This window comes from Nematostella vectensis, chromosome 10 (genome assembly GCF_932526225.1).
Source record: "Nematostella vectensis chromosome 10, jaNemVect1.1, whole genome shotgun sequence".
Classification (NCBI taxonomy): Eukaryota; Metazoa; Cnidaria; class Anthozoa; order Actiniaria; family Edwardsiidae; genus Nematostella; species Nematostella vectensis.
In genome coordinates, this window is record NC_064043.1 from 2,961,496 (window position 1) to 2,982,672 (window position 21,177).

The 21,177-nt window shown below is 41.1% G+C and overlaps 2 protein-coding genes across 2 annotated transcripts; one reads left to right on the top strand and one right to left on the bottom strand.

Annotated features, from left to right (window-relative positions):
• The first annotated feature begins 9 nt into the window (after positions 1-9).
• Positions 10-9,465, top strand: LOC5516480 (kinesin-like protein KIF9). Its single transcript, XM_001636504.3, has 6 exons — positions 10-634; positions 1,217-1,606; positions 2,314-2,689; positions 4,813-5,163; positions 7,774-7,943; positions 8,884-9,465. Exons 1-6 carry the CDS (start codon positions 38-40, stop codon positions 9,316-9,318), a joined length of 2,319 nt encoding a protein of 772 aa, XP_001636554.1. The 5' UTR covers positions 10-37; the 3' UTR covers positions 9,319-9,465.
• A 1,430-nt stretch (positions 9,466-10,895) lies between these two features.
• Positions 10,896-18,484, bottom strand: LOC5516424 (pyroglutamylated RF-amide peptide receptor). The gene is made up of 2 exons (XM_001636438.3): positions 17,837-18,484; positions 10,896-12,308 (listed from the first exon to the last, which is right to left on the bottom strand). Exon 2 carries the CDS (start codon positions 12,159-12,161, stop codon positions 10,965-10,967), a length of 1,197 nt encoding a protein of 398 aa, XP_001636488.1. The 5' UTR covers positions 12,162-12,308; positions 17,837-18,484; the 3' UTR covers positions 10,896-10,964.
• Positions 18,485-21,177: the final 2,693 nt, after the last annotated feature.

Here is a 21,177-nt window from a genome sequence, read left to right on the forward strand (position 1 = left end):
AACGTAAATAACAAATTGTCTTTAAAATATCCCCAAAATGAGCGCATCAGGGAAAGTAGAAGCCGTCGTTCGTATCCGGCCGACAGCGCGATTTGCGCAAGACATGATTGATTTACAACAGGACGGGAAATCGATGACCATCCATTGCAGTAAAGACACGCGCCGAGGGTACATCAACAATCAAGTGCTTGACTGGAATTTCCAGCTCAACAAAGTCCTTCATAACGCGAGCCAAGAGACGGTATACGAGGAGTGTGCCAGAAAACTCGTAACGAGCACTCTGGACGGGTATAATGGTACAGTTATGGCGTACGGGCAAACAGGATCCGGCAAGACGTTCACTATGACTGGATCGACGGAGAAATTCGAGCATCGCGGAATTATACCAAGATCCATTCAACAACTGTTTAGGGAGATAGCCGACCGGCCCAATAGCTCAGTTACAGTACGGATCTCGTATTTGGAGATTTACAATGAAGGGATGTATGATTTGCTCTCGACACTGCCAGGAGTTTTGCCTGTCGATCCAAGCACCATGACCGTGTCGGAAGATGTCACAGGACTGACTCATGTCAAAGGCTTGAGTGTGCATACGGCCATCAACGAGGAAGAAGCATTAAATCTGCTATTTGAGGTAAGCAATACATACGGTTTCTTCCAGACCAATTCACCGAATATTTATAAGCATGTGTTATGTAAGTAGCTTATATACGGAGACACTCTTGACGATCCCAAAGCGGAAAAAGGCACGGGTTGAAAAGAGCTTTATTTTACTGGTTTCTCTTTAGAATCGAAAAAGACTTAGCGAGTACGTGGCTTTCACCGATATGGAGTGTTTGTTTACACTTAACGTGCGAGACAAAAGCCCTTATTCACATACTTTGTGCTAATGCTAAGTGCTTAACAGTTAATTGGCACTGGTAAATATTCTTTAATTTTTTAATGGGTTGTGTAAAAAGTTGTAAAAAAAATGTGTTATTCATAATAATATTTATACATTTGACTTCAGCAATCGTCATTTTTTATTGTTGAAAAAAGTGTATAAAAATAAAAATGTCATAGCTAAAAGCAGCTTAGAACATCATCTAACTAAGGGAGGAGGGCTTGCCTGATGGTCACCAAATATGTCAGGGTGTCAATTTTCCTTTAAAAAAAATGAAATAGCATGCCTACTCAACTCAATGTTTTGAAAATTTATGTTTTATATTTTTTCCAGGGTGAAACCAATAGAATAATAGCTCAGCATTCCCTGAACAAGCGGTCGTCACGTTCACACTGCATCTTCACACTCTACGTAGAAACCCACTCACGAGTTGAGTCAAACACAAAGTACACCCTCTCCAAACTGAACCTGGTCGACTTAGCAGGTTCTGAACGCCTTGGCAAGACTGAGTCACAAGGCAGTACCCAAACTGAGGCGATGTACATTAACAAGTCATTGACCTTTCTGGAGCAGGCAGTGATAGCTCTTGGTGATAACCACCGGGATCACGTGCCTTACCGTCAAAGCAAGCTAACACACGTGCTAAAGGACTCAATCGGCGGCCGCTGTAAAATGATGCTAATTGCTAACATCTGGGGAGAGGCTTCTCAAATTGAGGAAACAGTAAGTTGTTTCTTTTTTGTTGATTGTGTTTTAGTGCCTTCATAGGGTGGCCTTCCCTTAAGGTTTACTGGACCTAGAGCATCAGTCATGATTAGAGCGCTTACTGTCGAATCCATTGTATTGCGATCCATATTTTCATAACACAATTTGTTTTGGTTTTCTGTTCCGTCAGTAAAACCATTCTGAGCCAATCAGAGTCTCGCTTTGTGCACTTCCCTGGCTATCCTCTGGCGAAAACCAGAAAGTGTCTAACAGAAAGCCAGGCAACTGCACTAGGCAAGAGATGGCAAGAATCTGATTGGCTTAGAATAATTTGACTGGCGGAATAGAAAATCCCAAAAGACAAAAACAAATTGATGTTTTGAAAATGTGGCATCGCGATACAACAGATTCGACAGTAAACAAATTACCAAGACATTGAGTGAGTACACATGGTCACAAATTTTAAAAAGTGCATGCATACAGAAAGTTGGGAAATAATGAAAAATGGAGCTCTCAAGCGATTTGCTGCATGGATATCAACACAGGTTTGCCTTGGTTAAGTTTGAAGTTTGTGTTAAGAAAGTTGTCTCATATTTGCATTTAAAGACTATAAGTGGCTCTTATTGAACTTTGAGTCTTGTTGATTAAGAAAAATTATATTCTATAGTTATTTACAATCATATTTGCATCCCATAGTTATTCATGAGCATGTATAATTTCCATAGTTGTCCACCTTGCGGTTCGCAAGCCGCATGATGAATGTTCCCTGTGAGCCTGCAATCATGGAGCACTTTGACTATATGAAGCTCTGTCAAGAATACCAGAAAGAGATAAAAAACCTCCGTAAGGAGCTGGCCATGCACGACACCCTGACCAACCGCAGCCAGATCTCCTATGAACCACTCTCAGAGTCACAAATTGAAGATGTGAAGGACCAAGTAAAGAGATTCCTGTCAGGTGACCTGGATGACATTGAACTTGTCAACATGAGACAAATAAAGGAAACATTTGCACAGTTCAGGAAAATTGTGAACTCCATGGAGGAAGAAGTGGAAGAGAGGGTGAAGCAGAATTTGGAGCAAGAACGCAGTGTGGCCTCAGGTTTGTATTAAGAGACTCTAATGTGACACAATTTTATATTATTGTGTGACACATTTTAGTATAGTGTTGGAAAAGTGTGATAGGATATGATGTGACCTGTCATGATATGGTGTGAAAGGATTAAGTGTGACAGGGTATGGTGTGACATGTCATGTTATTGTGTGACAGGGTATGGTGTGACCTGTCAGGGTATGGTGTGACATGTTATGTTTTAGTGTGACAGGGTATAGTATAGTGTGACAGGGTATGGTGTGACATGTCATGTTATGGTGTGACAGGGTATGGTGTGACATGTCATGTTATGGTGTGATAGGGTATGGTGTGACCTGTCATGTTATGGTGTGACAGGGTATGATGTGACCTGTCATGGTATGGTGTGTCAGGGTATGGTGTGACATGTTATGTTTTAGTGTGACAGGGTATAGTATAGTGTGACAGGGTATGGTGTGACATGTCATGTTATGGTGTGACAGGGTATGGTGTGACATGTCATGTTATGGTGTGATAGGGTATGGTGTGACCTGTCATGTTATGGTGTGACAGGATTAAGTGTAAAATGGTATGGTGTTACATGTCATGTTATGGTGTGATAGGGTATGGTGTGACATAACATGGTATGGTGTGACAGGATTAAGTGTGACAGGGTATGGTGTAACATATTATGTTATGGTGTGATAAGATATGATGTGACATGTCATGGTATGGTGTGACAGGATTAAGTGTGACAGGGTATGGTGTTACATGTCATGTTATAATGTGATAGGGTATGGTGTGACATAACATGGTATGGTGTGACATGATTAAGTGTGACAGGGTATGGTGTGACAGGATTAAGTGTGACAGGGTATGGTGTGACAGGATTAAGTGTGACAGGGTATAGTATGGTGTGACCGGGTATGGTGTGACACATCATGTTATGGTGTGACAGTGTAGGGTGTGACGTGTCATGTTATGGTGTGACAGGGTATGGTGTGACCTGTCATGGTATGGTGTGACAGGGTATGATGTGACCTGTCATGTTATGATGTGTTAGGGTATGGTGTTACATGTCATGTTATGGTGTGATAGGGTATGGTGTGACATAACATGGTATGGTGTGACAGGATTAAGTGTGACAGGGTATGGTGTAACATATTATGTTATGGTGTGATAAGATATGATGTGACATGTCATGGTATGGTGTGACAGGATTAAGTGTGACAGGGTATGGTGTGACCTGTCATGGTATGGTGTGACAGGGTATGGTGTGACATGTTATGTTTTAGTGTGACAGGGTATAGTATAGTGTGACAGGGTATGGTGTGACATGTCATGTTATGGTGTGACAGGGTATGGTGTGACCTGTCATGTTATGGTGTGACAGGATTAAGTTTAAAATGGTATGGTGTGACATGTTATGTTACGGTGTGATAGGATATGATGTGACATGTCATGGTATGGTGTGACAGGATTAAGTGTGACAGGATATGGTGTTACATGTCATGTTATAATGTGATAGGGTATGGTGTGACATAACATGGTATGGTGTGACATGATTAAGTGTGACAGGGTATGGTGTGACAGGATTAAGTGTGACAGGGTATGGTGTGACAGGATTAAGTGTGACAGGGTATAGTATGGTGTGACCGGGTATGGTGTGACACATCATGTTATGGTGTGACAGTGTAGGGTGTGACGTGTCATGTTATGGTGTGACAGGGTATGGTGTCACCTGTCATGGTATGGTGTGACAGGGTATGATGTGACCTGTCATGTTATGATGTGTTAGGGTATGGTGTGACATGTCATGTTATGGTGTGACAGGGTATGATGTGACCTGTCATGTTATGATGTGTTAGGGTATGGTGTGACATGTCATGTTATGGTGTGACAAGGTATGGTGTGACAGGATTAAGTGTGAAATGTCATGTTATGGTGTGACAGGGTATGGTGTGACATGTCATGTTATGGTGTGACCGGGTATGATGTGACATGTTATGGATAACAGGGTTTCACAGGTGATATGATAAGAAGTGTTTACTAGCTCTCCTACCTATAACCTGTATCTCTTGCGTAGTGTACATGAACTCCATGCATCCAGACGTAAGATAACATACATAAATGGCTTATTTTATTATTTAAAGCTGCAGGAGGGAAGCCGGGTACAGCGATGGCAGGCGAGGGTGGTCTGGTGGGGGACGTGGACGGAAATGGGTTCGGTGTGGGCGTGGCAGGGACAGGGGTACGTCCAAACGTCAGTGCCCTTGTCGGCTCAAAACGCAGTAAAAGTCGTAAAAGTCGAGACAGGGATAGTACTGGCAAGAAGTCTCCCGCTGCTCCTGGGGATAACGGGTTGGATGGCGATAAGGCGAGTTCCCCTACCTCAGAGGGCTCAGGTAACCGACCGACCACACCTCCACCCAAAAATGAGGCTTTTGAAGACTTCAAGAAGGAGCGAGGCAGTGAAATCAATAGGATCCTCAATGAGAATAAACGTAAGTTGCATAGTATTTTTAAAGTAATCTGTAGAAAACGGCGGTGTCTCAGTCATTCCTCGCTCAATGCTTGCGAGTTTTAAATAATGTACAATCGAAGCTCTCTGAGCGGCCGCTCTCGTAAGCGACCAGCTCCGATTACGACCACGATCACGAATCACCGATTGAATTGTCACACAAACTCTGTAATTCTAAGCTCTCGTAAGCGACCAACTTATCGGTGCGACCAGCTCCGTTAACGACCACAATTTCAAACCACCAACTGAGAATTTCTTTTATTTTCAAGCTCTCGTAAGCGACCACAATGATTTTTGGCTTTACAACATCAGTCAACACCTGATAAACATTATATCCAATGCATGCTGAAATCACATAAAAAACGGAAATGTTGTAATGTTTCACAAAAGCTGCATAAATGCAAGGAATCTCTAGTCCATTGCGAGCTCCACGATTTATCTTTTTCCAGTTACAATAGCTATCCACTTGTTTGTTGCAAGCTTTAGAAATCGGCTAACAAAAGATAGTCGTAGACGCATAAGATATTATCATGAAGAAAAGTCGTCGATATAAACGAGCATAACGAGCTACTTTGCGTATAATTAATTGCTATTAAATAAAACAACTCACTCTCATGATAAGTCAAATACCTAGTTTTAAAATCAAGCATTAAACAAAAATATTGCAGCTTTGTTATTATCACGATAACTTTTAGATTTCATTCTAATTAAGCTCCCGTAAGCGACCAACACCTATTGTTCAAGTTTTTGGCGCCCAGTGGTCGCTTTTGAGAGCAAGCTCTCGTAAGAGACCAGCTCCGTTAACGACAACAATTTTCAGTTCCCAAGGTGGTCGCTTACGAGAGCTTCAACTGTACTTTGTTATTGTTTGTATTTTTTAATACAGCTGTTTTCAAGAATACTTTAAAATAACCAATCAGAATTGAAGTCCGAAATTAAGTTTAAAATTGTGTGACAATATTTGATTGAATATACCCAGTATCTCTCTTCAATTAGCCGATGGGAATGATTGAGCGGGAGTGAAATATGCTCGCTTAAGAAAGCACAATGAGCGTGGATATTGGTTTGCGCTTTGTTGCTATAAAGAGCCTTAGCAAGTTAACCCGAATGGCATAGAACGTAAAGGCCTGGCTGAACCTCATGTCTCCTAGTTAAGCCACCCCAAGGAACATTGAAGCGCGCGACGGAAAATGTATCTTGGATGGATATGAAACATTTTTCGACGTGCTACGCGTAAATGCGATGTATCCTAGACCCCGTCCACACGTATACGGAATCGAATGACTCGCGCAACTTTTTCGTTTCGGATACGGCTATATCATATCGTCCACACGTATACGGCGATTACGCTGGCGAATCCGCAACTTTTTTAATTCGCTAACGAAAGCGGAACGAAATGAATACGCTACGATTCCGTATACATGTAGACGGTCGAATCCGAAACTTTTCGATTTTCGATTACGATGACATCATAATCGTACTCAGTCTCTAACCGTAGAATAAAACCAGATGGCGTCGTAACGTGTAACGCTAGAGCGTTACGGAATCGCCGTATAATATACGTGTGGATGGGCGATTACTATACGATTACGCAAAGTGTGGACGGGAAACTTTTCGATCACGGAAAGAAAAAGTTGCGGATTCATTTGATTCCGTATACATGTGGAGGGGTGGCCTACTTCAGCCGACACTGGCGATATGTCGACCGCGCGTTGCCTAGCAGCCGCTCGTCACATCCAAACCAAAACAAGCAACAACACAAAAAATTGGCGGCGGCCCTGTTCCGCCTCGTTCTCGCGCCTGTGACCTCAACGCTTTGAAGAAAGAGGATGAAACCTTCGCGGATCATGCGATCAAACCGGAAACGCCTTGTAAACGTTTGTCACAACGTTTGTCACATGACTGTTACCAGACATAAAAAATTGTTTCCCAGCTAACACACTACCGTGAATTGACGTCAACAATAGACTTTCTCGCTCTCCGACAGCTCTCCGGTTTCAAAGCGGTCTCCTCCGAAGAAAAACATTTATCAAAATTTAACAAATTTAAATTAAAGTTCATTTACATGGCGAAGCTTAGTAGATGTGCAATGTTACCGGCTCACTGAGAACCCCGAGTTTACGATCCACCTAACGACATCCTAAATTTCCGATAGCCTACGGCCTAATCCAAACGCCGTTCTTTTCATGTGCCGTTCCAAATGCAAATAAACGTAGAACAATCAAATTGTTTCATTTACATGCATTTGCATTTGGAACGGTACATGAAAAGAACGGCGTTTAAACTAGGCCTTATTTATCATTGAGATTTGTTGTAGCAATGCCACCTGGATAAAACTGTAGATAGATAGGCAACTTTTAAAAGATAACATTGAATAAAAGTCAATAAAGTATATCAGCGCATTTTTTTTGTCATATGTACGAAATTCTAAGAAATTTTTTAAACAAGTTTTACTCGAAAAAAAACTTTTCAACTCAATATGCATTGAGTTCTGAACTTATTTTAGTTATCATGTTGTACGCGGAAAAAAGTGGTCAGCCATAAGGCTGTTAATTCAATATGCATAGTTCTGAACATATTCTGGTTTTCATAGAAATTTTACGCGAAAAGAAGCGGTCAGCCAAAGAACTGTCAAGCCGTGTGAACAGCATCAAATCAGAGATCGACCAGGAGGCGGCGATTCTCGAGTCAAAACAGGACGAGAGACTGGAGCAGGGAGATTACATCACGCAGAACGGACAGAGATTCATTGACGAAGACGAGGTACGTTGAGCCCCATGCAAATAGCGTTGTGACTCAGCTTTGTTGGGTAGGAATCAACAAGGTAGATTCTCCTGAGAGCAGGGATAAACATTATCGTACGTCCCGAAGGTAGGGATAAACATGATAATACCCTAGGGCAGGGATAAACATTAAATACCCTCCAAGGGCATGAATAAACAAGAGAGTACCTCTCCTGAGTGTTGGTATAAACAAGAGAGTACCTCTCCTGAGTGTTGGTATAAACAGGATAGTACCTATGCAAAGGGGAGGGATAAACATGATAATACCTCCTGAAGGTAGGGATAAATATGATAGTACCTCCTGAAGGTAGCGATAAACATAATAATACCTCCTGAAGGTAGGGATAAACATCATAATACCTTCTGAAGGTAGGGATAAATATGATAGTACCTCCTGAAGGTAGCGATAAACATGATAATACCTCCTGAAGGTAGGGATAAACATCATAATACCTTCTGAAGGTAGGGATAAATATGATAGTACCTCCTGAAGGTAGCGATAAACATAATAATACCTCCTGAAGATAGGGATAAATATGATAGTACCTCCTGAAGGTAGCGATAAACATAATAATACCTCCTGAAGGTAGGGATAAACAGGATAATACCTTCTGAAGGTAGGGATAAATATGATAGTACCTCCTGAAGGTAGCGATAAACATAATAATACCTCCTGAAGGTAGGGATAAACATGATAATACCTTCTGAAGGTAGCGATAAACATGATGATACCTCCTGAAGGTAGGGATAAACATGATAGTACCTCCCTAGGTTGGGGATAAACGGGATTATGATAATACCTGCAAAGGGGAAGAATAAACAAGGTAGTATCTTGTGAGTGTAGGGATAAACAATACCTGTCAGTACCATGCGAATTTTGGGATCGACTGACCGTAACACTGTCTCTCTCTTTATTGAAGTACGAACATCTGAAGAAACTGAAAGAGCTGAAAGCAAGTTACCGCGAGTCCTACGAGGAACTAAAAAGCACCAAGTCGGATGTGACCTACTGCGAAAAACTTGTCGATCAGTGCCGTCAGCGTTTGCTAACAGAGTTTGACAGCTGGTACACCGAGTCGTTCCTAGGCCCCGACGAACAAACAGACAGCTCGGTACCAGGCGTTCGCAAGGTATCGCGTGATGGTCACGTGCCGGAAGACGAGCAGGAAAAGTTTGACCGGTTGCAGTTGGAACTTCTGATGGAAAATCCAGACTCCGTCCCGTACTACAATGCAAAGATGCAAACCGAGCGTCGAATGCACCTAACGGCCAGCGGGAGGCAGCGCAGGCTCAAGCCTGGAGCAATTGTCGCCACTGTTAGAAATAAGCCTCCAACGACATTGATAATCACATGAGTTTATATTTGAATTATTGACCGGTTGATATATTTTTATAAAGACACTCACATTCAACAAGGCAAGTTAGGGATGACCTCCAGTTACTTCAGATATCTGACTACGAAATAATAAATATACACAAGTGACTAGGTCACTCCACACATATGAAACGTATTAACAGTAAGTCTGATAAAGAATCAGCCTATCCGTCTGGGTATAGTGCGTGATTACTCAAGCTACCCTGATCAATCACTTGTCAAATGGTTTATGGCGCAACAGTGAAAACATTGATTTGCTTAGATGGCTGATAGACTACTCATTATTCCCAGACGAGAGAAAGATTTTTACAAGTCAGAGCTGACGCAATACTACGATGTCTCCTCCCATAAAGAGTAAAACCTCGAAGTCTCTTGACACTTAAAGCAAATGAAGAATTCACATGGGGGTTTCTCACATGATCGCTGTATGACAAGAGCGTCTCTACCGGCTGCACACTTTCCACCCTTCCCCCCCTCCACCCCCCCTCCCCCCCCCCACACACACACACACACACACACACACATCCTTGCGCGCACCCAGCCAAGTGGTCCATTTGAATGTTCGTCAAAGACTGTACTTTTTCCATTTGATACCGATGACACCTCAAACCCTGGGCGCGCCTGCACAAGCTCAGTTTAACATGACTTTCCACATGCCCGGTGGAAAGTCAATATGCCATCCTGAAAAGAGAAAGTCCCATATGTCATCCTGAAAAGGATGGCATATGGGAGGTACTCTCATATATACCGAAGTTTCGAGTTCTTGGTGGTCAACTTAGCCAGGTGGTTTGAGTCTAAGTGTGATCAAAGCGACCGTCAAGCTAAGTGCACGAATCTGACTCTTCTTTATCGTCCGATATATCCAGGTGTAATCATGTTCCCACTCCTGACTAATGGACCCCGCCGTCCGTGATAACCAGGTGAATCATATCCACACTCCTGACTAACGGACCTCGCCGTCCGTGATATCCAGGTGTAATCATGTTCCCACCCTTGACTAATGGACCTTGCCGTCCGATTTTATTCAGGTGTTATCATGTTCCCACTCCTGACTAATTGACCTCGCCGTTCGTGATATCCAGGTAATCATGTTCCCATTCCTGACTAAAGGCCCTAGCCGTCCGTGATATCCAGGTGTAATCATGTTCCCACTCCTGACTAATGGACCTCGCCGTCCGTGATATCCAGTTGTAATCATGTTCCCACTCCTGACTAATGGACCTCGCCGTCCGTGATATCCAGGTGTTATCATGTTCCCATTCCTGACTAAAGGCCCTAGCCGTCCGTGATATCCAGGTGTAATCATGTTCCCACTCCTGACTAATTGACCTCGCCGTCCGTGATATCCAGTTGTAATCATGTTCCCACACCTGACTAATGGACCTCGCCGTCCGTGATATCCAGGTGAAACCATGTTCCCACTCCTGACTAATGGACCTCGCCGTCCGTGATATCCAGTTGTAATCATGTTCCCACTCCTGACTAAGGGACCTCGCCGTCCGTGATATCCAGGTTTAATCATGTTCCCACCCCTGACTAATGGACATCGCCGTCCGATATATCCAGGTGTAATCATTTTCCCACACCTGACTAATGGACCTCGCCGTCCGTGATATCCAGGTGTAATCATGTTGCTGCCTCTGATTCGAGTACATTTTCATCCGTGATATCCAGGTGAATTGGTGACATACGCTTCAGTGTGATCAAAGCGACCGTCGTGCTCCTCATGTCTGCGCTTGAAGAGTTCTGGCACAAGCACGCGACAGGAGATACTCGGCGCTGGTTACGCCTCACGCTGTGCGATGTACTATAGCTGTTTGTCGCTATTGCCGTCAACCGCTTACATGTCTCTCGCAGCGCGCGTCTGTAGCTATCAATAAACGCGAAGTAAATCCATGGATTTATAGCTGCGTTTGAGTATGCCATAAATAGAGCGGTAAACCAGAATCTACGAAAGCTACAGGTAGTCGGCAAATGCCACTTCCAAATGAAGGTGACGATAAGCAAAGCAATGTTAAATGGCCCCCAACAAATCCCAAACACGATGACTACAGTCATTGTCATCTTGATAACCTTGAGTGTGCGCATGTTTCGCCTTTGGCGCGAAGTACCCCGGAGGAACTTTAACACCTTGGGGCGCTTGAGCTTGTAGACAATCAGAGAGTAGAGTGTGGTGAGTAGGAAGAAAGGGACTACGATAAACAAGGCACAAGCAGTCGTGGTGTAACCCTGGTGAGTCTTGACGTGGTCAAACGCGGGTCCCCAGTCAGGGAAGCAGTAAAAGTCGTCTCCCACTCTCGTCAGCTTAAACAAGTAAAAGTACGGCGCGCAAAAACACACTGCTATAAACCAGGATATTGTTATGAGTACGTAGTGAAGTCGGCGGTTTTGGAGGGCCGCGGCGCAGGGAAACACGACGGCGGTGAACCTCTCGATGGCTATGAGACATAGCATCAACACTGATACGATGGGGGAGATATCAGACGCGAAGAATACGAGCTTGCACAGTATGGCGCCACCTGTACCCCGAACCTGCCATGAGATGGTGCCTGATGTAAGCTGGTACATTTCTCGTGGTAACACGAACAACGGCACAAATAGATCAGATATTGCCATATTAGCCACGAACAAATTGATAGCGCCGTTCATTTGGGAGCTTTTGCGCACTAGTGCCAACACAAGGCTGTTTCCTAAGAGGGCAATAACCAGAATAAGCCCTAGTGCTGTAGACTTGATGATTAAACTTTCGCGTGAATTGTCACATTGGCTGCGTGGGACGTTCAAGGATACGTTGCTCAGATTCTCCGTGTCATTCAGATCCATATTGCTCGGTGTAGACCTATGCTTCACGTTTAGCTATATTCCCCAGCTTTCTTTTGCTGTTGTCTTTGTTATCTCTTGTAGTAGAAATGAATATCGTCTCTTGCACCTCCAGATATCACGCACACCAGACGTCCCAGGGTTAATGATCTAAACAGAAATAATACAGAATAACTTACAATCAACAAAATAAGACAAAAGACCCTCAGGCCTGCGCTATGGCAATGATGTCCATACACTTAGCCTATTTGACGGATCTTACTCCTGGGCTTCTCCTGTAAACAAATCCCCGTATTGCCCTGAAGAAATATGTACTAAAACCATCTCTACTGGGTCACGCACAAAGAATGTCTGTTTAAGAAGTCTTTTGAAAGATTGGATTCAAAGCAAAAACCTAGGGAATGATCGCTTTCTTACTTTTCACTTACGTACCTACACATTTTGGACTACCGCGGAAGTACCAAAATAGATTTAGTTTTTATCAAATGGAATAATTGCGTGCTTAACATTTCCACCGGATTTATGCCACTGGCAATTTTCATTAAATAAAGATATAGAAAGTAGAGGGAAATAACCAAACCCGCATCCACGGAGCGGGTCGTCAAGGCCCTTCAAATACCTGAACATCGTGTTCAGGAATCGAAAATAACGTAAACAAGGCAAATACCGTAAAATGGTAAAAATACTGACAAAATGTCAAATACTTATTAGAATTGGCAAATAGATACGAATCGGAAAATTGCACAAACAGGACTTTTAGTATTCAGTAGAGGTGATCGATTACGCAATGTGGAACGTGATTGAAATGTGCACAATGTGGGTAGAGAAACTCCGCTCATTTAGCTGGATAAAGTCTCCTATTAAGTGGTACATTTCGCAAACTGTCACTTTTTTCTCACTTTCATTTGTTCTGCCTTTATTTTCGTTATGTTTCATGTTTAATCCTCGGGCCATATAACAGTATAGCACGCGTGAATTACATATATTGAAAAAGTGCGAATTGATCAAGGGCCAGAAAAGCGCTATTTCATCCCCACCGTCTAATCGAGTCTAAATTCGATCATGCCAAATGCCTGGTGACTTGACAGACTTCAAAAGTGAATGGTTGGTTTAAAAGTCTACACTTGCTATTGCACTTTGAGGGCCTGACACAACATTAATGGTCCTTGAAGAGTGTCGATATGTTTTATTAACATGTGTTTTCAATAATTTTCGCGTCATGCATTAGTTTAACACGTCATGCATTAGTTGATCAAACGTTGCGCACTTATAGGATAAAAGTATATGCTCCTTAAAACATATGAAATTCCTACCCTCAAATGGCTTTATAAATTTTATTGACTGACAGCTATAGTAAGGTATATTAAGTAGTCCCAAGCTATAGAATAGATAGTTAGAGGGTTTTGGATGGTTTTGGAGTTGTCAGTAATAAGTGGTATTTGGTGACGCAAGTTAAAGGGTTTAGGGTATTAAGCAAATCTTTGGAAGGTTTTGGAGTTGACTGTTAAGTGGAGATGATTGATAAACACAGAGAGCTTCCTCTGAATTCAGTGAGCTAGCACAATTTGCAAAACTATCAAGGAAAAATTATTACAAGAATACATTTTTGAGATTTGTTAAAACAAATGCAGAGAAAATTTGATATCACAAAAATACAAACTTAACTTACCCTGCATGTTCCCCTTTATTTCAGCAGAAAGTTTGCCCGAACGAAGTGTTTGACCGACTAATACCACATTCACACCATCACTTAAACCAGTTTAAAGGTGGTCTAATTAAACTGGTTTAAATCTCAATCTCCCAGGAGTGGACAGAACCAAGAACAAAACTGAATAGACTGTGCTGTACATGTTACTAAGTGATCAACTTGGCAAGTTAGGCAAATGAAAACCTTGTTTAACTAAACATGGTTTTGTGTAAATGGAGCATAAGACGGTTTGACTGCGCAATTGTTAGCCTAGTGGCGGATCCACCATGGGTTGGTCGGGGGGGGGGGGGGGGGTAACCTTAGATCCTGTGTTCTCCGCTTTGTTTGAACCACTCTCGCCACCCAAGGCTTTGTCGGAGAAATTCAAAACCGCAAGAGGATACCGACCTAGTGATTTCTTCATATCCTAACCGATTCCAAAAAAAAATTAACCTAGAGGCTATTCGGTAAACGTTTTACGAATTTACTAGTACATTGGACAGAATAATTTGTAACCGCGTCCACCCTTCTTAAAATAGCGTCATTGCCCAAATTTGAAAACCATCTCAAATGTTTCACTAAATTTCGGTTTCCTATCATGTAAAAGCCAATCCTTTCTTAAAACCCTTAGAGATACAACCTAAACCCTCCCCTGCGGAAATTTCAGATCTTCCATAATAAATTTTTGGTGTTTCGTCCGAAACAGAAACCTTGTAATATACTGTCGAGTGCCGTGACGTTCTGCCGATCATCTTGTCCTGTACCTCCTTGTGATTGGCGTCGCGACGTCGTCGCCTTTCGAATGAATCGCGTGGCGAAGTGTTCTTAGTAATAACCCTAATGTACCTTCAAGTACAGACTGCGACTCGCCTGTTACTTTTAAGCTGCCCATCTGACAAATGGTTACAAAAAGCGAGCGGTACAGATATTGAAAATTATTTGTGGATTCAAGTGATCCCTTATGGTAATCTCCCACATAAATAATCCTACGATAGAAGGATTATGTGCATCGGCTATAAGGGTATAAAGGCTGTGTCGAAGAGATAAGAAGTCAAGTTTGCTTTCTTCTGACAACAATCAAAACGTCGAGTTTAATCCCACAGCAATGGACGTCATGGCCCGGACCGTTAACCTCGGTTCTTGGTCGCAAGACCAAGTGTTAGTTCACTTAGGGTTAAAAATTACTTTGACTGCCCTCAATGTATTATATTTCAGTTGTAAATTTGGTGTTTCTTAGGCGTGCATATAGCACTAATCGCTTATAGACATTTAGATAGCTATGGAATTCGCCAAGAAATAAAGTTTTCCATAACAATCCTCAGAGAAAATAGCATCTTTTGTATCTCTTTAAAGGAAACGTTATGTTGAAAATGTGTTATTCTTTATGTGAAACAGCGTCGTTAAATGCTTGTTTCCATATGATCGCACACGATCAAAGCTAATTTTTGATGACTGATTGTATTCCGATCGCAAAGTGGTTTTCATGCAATTGACCGCACGACGGCAATCGACTGCAAACGTATGCGGTCGGGTGCAATCACATGGAATTAGACTCACCTCCAACAGAGCCACGCCCAGAGTCCCAGGAAAGCAACCAATATTTTAAAACTGGGCTTGTATTACACATAACGCTATTAGGACGTCTTGACGTCCGTCGCGGTAAGGCTACCACAATCGCGCAATAATAAAAGAAGAAAAAAGAGATAAAAGAATAAATTGATCCTGCCGCGAAAAGCGGAGATGAAAAAAGATGAAATGAACATCCTAGAATGATAAAGCCATTAGTAGTGGTATTATTTATTGTCAAGTCCGAACGCCTTTGTAACGAGGTAAACATTAGTACATCATGTGTAATGCACACACAACATTTGAAATAGATCTTATCAAAGATAAGGGGGAGCATTGTGGCCTTCGAAAGGGCAAAAAAGTTGGAAAACAAAACCTATATTCCTAAAGATCAAGTCATAACATAACAAAAAAAAATGGCATTCTCAATTTCACTCATTTTTTTAATTGCTTGCAATTTAATTAGAATGTCCATTAAGCAGCCGTGGAGCGCAATTTGTTAAGAATTGTATTCATAATGAAGGCGCTCTGCTGGGGTGGTGTATTCCTTCAGATCAAGTATTATCTAGATCTCACTATTTTAACAGTAAGAAAGATTCAAAATTGAGATTTTAAAATAAAATATACTATAATTTACAGCCAAATTCGTTATCGCGCGCAGACTCGAATCTAAAATGCTGGTCTTATTTTGGAATAGCCCGTAGTCAAACAAACTTCGAGGCAGGTTTGGTTGTTCAGTTTGATTGACTTCTCCCTATTCCCACACAAGATAAAGATATTCAAATCGGTTTTTCGAATTCCCCATATGGCTGTAACAAACGCGCGCAGACTCAGAATCTAAAATGCTGGTCTTATTTTGGAATAGCCCGTAGTCAAACAAACTTCGAGGCAGGTTTGGTTGTTCAGTTTGATTGACTTCTCCCTATTCCCACACAAGATAAAGATATTCAAATCGGTTTTTCGAATTCCCCATATGGCTGTAACAAACGCAGACTCAAGAAGATTTATTTTCTAATCCGTTTTGTAAAAGTTGGCCTGGTCTGTTCTAAATTCATAAAAAATCCTTAAAAACCACTCACAACATTAAACGTGAGTTACGATCTCCCGGAGGCGAGCCCTTGAAAACTTTGTTTGTGTCTAGCTGCGAAAACATCTCTTAACTTTCATATTTTGATCTAATCTCTTTCGTACAAGAGCAAAAACGTGACTCATAATATTTTCCCCCCAAACACCGTGTGTTGATCCGCGTGAACTTTGCTCTTTTTCTAGGATAGAGTAATCCCGTGGTATATTAATTTGCTCTTTTTCTAGGATAGAGTAATCCCGTGGTATATTAATTTGCTCTTTTTCTAGGATAGAGTAATCCCGTGGTATATTAATTTGCTCTTTTTCTGGGAAAGAGTCTTCGCGTGGTATATCAAACACTGCTGGCAATATTGCGACTTTTTGTATCAATTATTGTCCTCCTATTTATGTGCCAAATGGGCAGGTGCAAAACATATCATGATTAAAATATTTTTTTTTAATTTCTAAAAATATAAATTTTTATTGGTTCAACTAAGAGAATAGCGTAAGATGTTACGCTAGTCTCTTAGTTGAACCAATGAAAATGTATCAAATTCATTATTTTGAGCTATAACCTGATGGATAATTGAGAACTCTCAGTTTTCCCCTTAATCACTTAGGTCTGAAAGTGATCTATATAACACTGGAGTAGATATATTTGCTTTTACGGCTGCTCTATCGATCAGCCTGATGATCGGGTGCAGGGTATTGAACGGAAGCCTACGATTTATGGACTATGAGTTGATTCTATTGCTAGGCAGTCTAGGATGGCTACTTGTTTAAAATATGTGCTACATTAATAAACATCCTATGGAAAATATATCACTTTTGATTTCTAAGTGCTTGTCTTTATCTCAGCACCCCGCGAACGGTAAAAGCTATCCCCTTTTCACCTATCCTTGTTCAGGGGTCTTAAATTTTTAAACTTTTTTTTATATAAATAATGACATTGAGAACATCAGGAGTTTGGAAAAACATCTGTTAATATTTTGTGTTCTAACTTTCCTTAAATCATAAACCATATTTTCTATTTTCTATATTTTCTTAAGCGCAGCACGACTTACGAGTTATGTGAAACTGTTAAAAAATTCTCAATTTCATAGATTTTGATGTGAATAAAAACGGCGGCCGTGACAAGGATTACACGGCAAATTAATAAGAACTGCATTTTGAAATGTGGTCGTATCTTAAAATGACTGATGATAGACCGAAAGCCTTTTTTATTGAAGGGAGATTAGCTTCTAAGTTTCATCAAGTACAAAGGCACAACAAATTTTGAAAGGAGTCATGTGCGAAGGAATATACGACACTGAGTCATTTGTACGTACAAGTACAAGGCACGAAGTGTCTCTTTCCCTACCTTAAACGTGCTTCTCCGCGTCACGGCTAGCTCCGTGAGTTATCCTGAGTGAGGCTTTATCCTCGCGTGAATCCAATTTGGCCTGTTTCTTGTTGTTCCATCGAAACAGTGAGCTATGTGCATGACAAATTAGTCTCCGGGTGTATTCCAGAAATCCACAATATGTTCCCATCTTGGTAATTCTGCGTAGGTCAAGAATTCATCTTGGCCAATGGGTGACTTGCCTGATTCAACTTGTTTTGCAATCGCAGTCGCCTCACGCTGCGTGAAAGAAGACCATTTGACTGCTCGAGGTAAAAAGAAACAACGCCAAAAAAGGGGTGTGATTGGTTTAAAGCAGTTGATAGACTGCACGGTCTCTGTTCTATTTTGAGGACTTTTTTAAATGTAGGGATCGCGTCATTGGACTGAAAGTGTGACGTTTTCCCAAGGCGTATTTTAGCTTGAGGGAGGTGCTTCGATACATCGTTTATACAGTTGTGATATTTGGAGCTGACTGTTTCTTAGAAACACCAATTTACCAGAAGGAGCCATCTATTCGCGTATAAATGATCTGTCACACTTTGTATGACCTAGAGATCGTGCGTCCATGATACAATAAGTACGTATGTACGCCTCTCTCTATGCAACTTCGAATCCGCTAACACAATAAGCTGTATTTTTAGCTTTTTAATCGATGCTGCAAACTTTTGGAGGCATTGTTAATAACCACGATTTGGAAATATTTGACGTAAAAGAGCATTTGATGACGTCGAGGCGCTAATTATGCGCCTTGGTTCGTTCCTGGTGTTTTCTCAAGGTTCAAAGTAAATGTGAAGCTCTTTATTGGCATTACATCTTGATGAATCCTGGTCTTATTCACCTGGGATAATCAATCGAACGGTAGTCAAACACAATTAAACTTTCAGTGTTCTATTCATATTCGCGATTGGTTCAACAATCGCACAAAAACGAACTTTCAAAATTGTTTTTACAATCGAACATGACAAATCGAACATCAAAAGTTTGCGCTGTCTGTTGCCATGTAGATATGAAGCTAGAATTAGGCACGGGAACTTTTAGTCTGCTAATTAACTCCCATATTATCTGTTATTTTATTTTATTTTTTTTTTGGATTTAACTGAGCAACTTGTAAAATGAGATGCATCTCTTTAATTTTAAAGTAAATTTAAAGGTCACGGATGGGAAATGTTAGAGGATGAAATATGAGATGGAGTGGGAGGGGTGAGAGTGGTACAAGGAGGGGCAAGGAGAGGAGAGGAGAAAAGATCGAGTGATGACGATAAGAGAAGAGGTTGGTAAGTCCAATGAAAGGTAAGTCCATTGTAGGTCCAATTGAATGCCTATTACACATTACATTAATATTAAGGATGATCCTACGATGATTTTATACGTCGCCCTTAGGACTTACAGGCAGTGTACAAATAATCTTCAATGATTCATTACAATCGAGATGTTTTTGTGCTATATGACTTATTGATTTAAGATTTTCAACACAAAATGTAAAGATGATTTTAAATTTTAATTGTGGAAGATTCACCCACCTTCTCTTCTGTCTTTTTTTTTTTTTCTTCTATCCACTTTCTTCCCACTATTTTGCTGTCTTTCCAAGATCACGTTTTCCAAGAATATGGCAGTGCACCACTTTTTGTTCTCTGGATTTTTCTAACCTCTAGTTACTCGGCGGGTACCTTTCCCAGATAACATATTCACTATCACTGGGCTTTGAGGATTTCCAAGAAAATATCAGTGCACCTCTGTTTGTTCACTTAACCGCTGGTTTCAAATACAGATGCGCAATTTGGATGCGTTAGAGTCTTCAAGATGTGTTTTATACCGTGCTGAACAGCACGTTAGCCCACGCGGTGCCTTTTAACATGCTCTAAGTTATTGCATCCACGCCGTGATTATGGATGTGGCTACACTTTTAAAGGGTCCGAGCGCAATGGAATGAACACACGAAGCTTAAAACATTAAGGAAGTAATATTCTGACAGTAAAAATAGGTTTTTAATATTTGAGAAATCTTATTACCCAAGGGCGGTATACAAAGGCAAAAAGGGAGATTAACCATAAACTTGGATGATTGTTCGCCACAGTCTCCACTAGCTGCTAGACACGCCACAGGTAGATGAAAGTGATTGAGATTTAATATGAGTCGGAATCTTCTAAAAGAGAAAAACTTGTTTTCTTGGAGACCCTAAAAGGCTAAACTCAACCCCTCAAAATATGAGGAATTTGAGATTTTCTTAACTATTCTTCATCAAAACAATCGCAAGAAACCAGTAAATCAGTGTTTTTATCAACTTCTTTTTTTATTTCCCTAATAAGGTATAATAAAACATTCCGTGCTGAACAGCAGAGCGTTCTAATGCCTCAAATCGTCTTGTTATTGTCACCTGTATTTTTATGGTTTACATACGAAAATAGGTAATTAGCAGAATGCATAGTTGATCAACAGGAAAGAGCACTTTTGGTGAACGCGATGTAGCCTAGGTAACCAGTGATACAACATTGAACAAATTGCCAAACGAATCGCACCAGTGAAAACATGCCGTAATGCATTAGAGATAAACATTTCTTTCCAGGCTTTATGAATCTTCTATTGTTTTACTCTTTGCAGCTTTTGCAGCAAAAATCTTTAGTGAGTAAAGCTCTTTGGCAAATTCATTCCTTTTACAATAATCATTTATCCTTACAGCCACATTAGCCGCACTATTGGATCAAAGTGTACATGGAAGACATAACTTCACCAAGAGTGGATGGCATGCATAATACAAAGTCGCTAGGAACTCGTGACAAGCAACATCATACTCCTATTTCAATAAAGGTTGTCAGTAAAAATGGCAAATGGCGATTGGCAAATGGCAGTTCTACGACCGAAAGTAACCATGCGTCTCGAAGAATATGGATAAATCAAAACAATTATCCATTAAAGGTTAGCAGTTCTTGGCTCTGACATTGCCGGATTTTATTTAACACCTTCAATTTAAGAATAATATATAGTACCCATTATTAGTGTCATTATTATAGTGCCATTCGCCATTTGCACTGACAACCTCTTGTGAAATAGGTGTATACGTCATATACACGTGCGCAACCTCATATATGTCATGCATAGTGTTATATACACTTGCGCAACCTCATATAGGGCAAGAATAGTGTTATATACACGTGCGCAACCTCATATACATGTTATATAATGTTATATACATGTGCGCAACCTCATATATGGCATGCATAGTGTTATATACACGGGTGCAACCTCATATACATGTTATATACATGTGCGCAACCTCATATATGGCATGTATAGTGTTATATACACGGGTGCAACCTCAT

Coding starts and splice junctions, on each gene's coding strand:
- LOC5516480 (XM_001636504.3), top strand. CDS start 38: ATGAGCGCATCAGGGAAAGTAGAAGCCGTCGTTCGTATCCGGCCGACA. Junction 2,690..4,812: donor AGAACGCAGTGTGGCCTCAG/GTTTGTATTAAG, acceptor TATTATTTAAAG/CTGCAGGAGGGAAGCCGGGT. Junction 7,944..8,883: donor GATTCATTGACGAAGACGAG/GTACGTTGAGCC, acceptor TCTTTATTGAAG/TACGAACATCTGAAGAAACT.
- LOC5516424 (XM_001636438.3), bottom strand. CDS start 12,161: ATGGATCTGAATGACACGGAGAATCTGAGCAACGTATCCTTGAACGTC.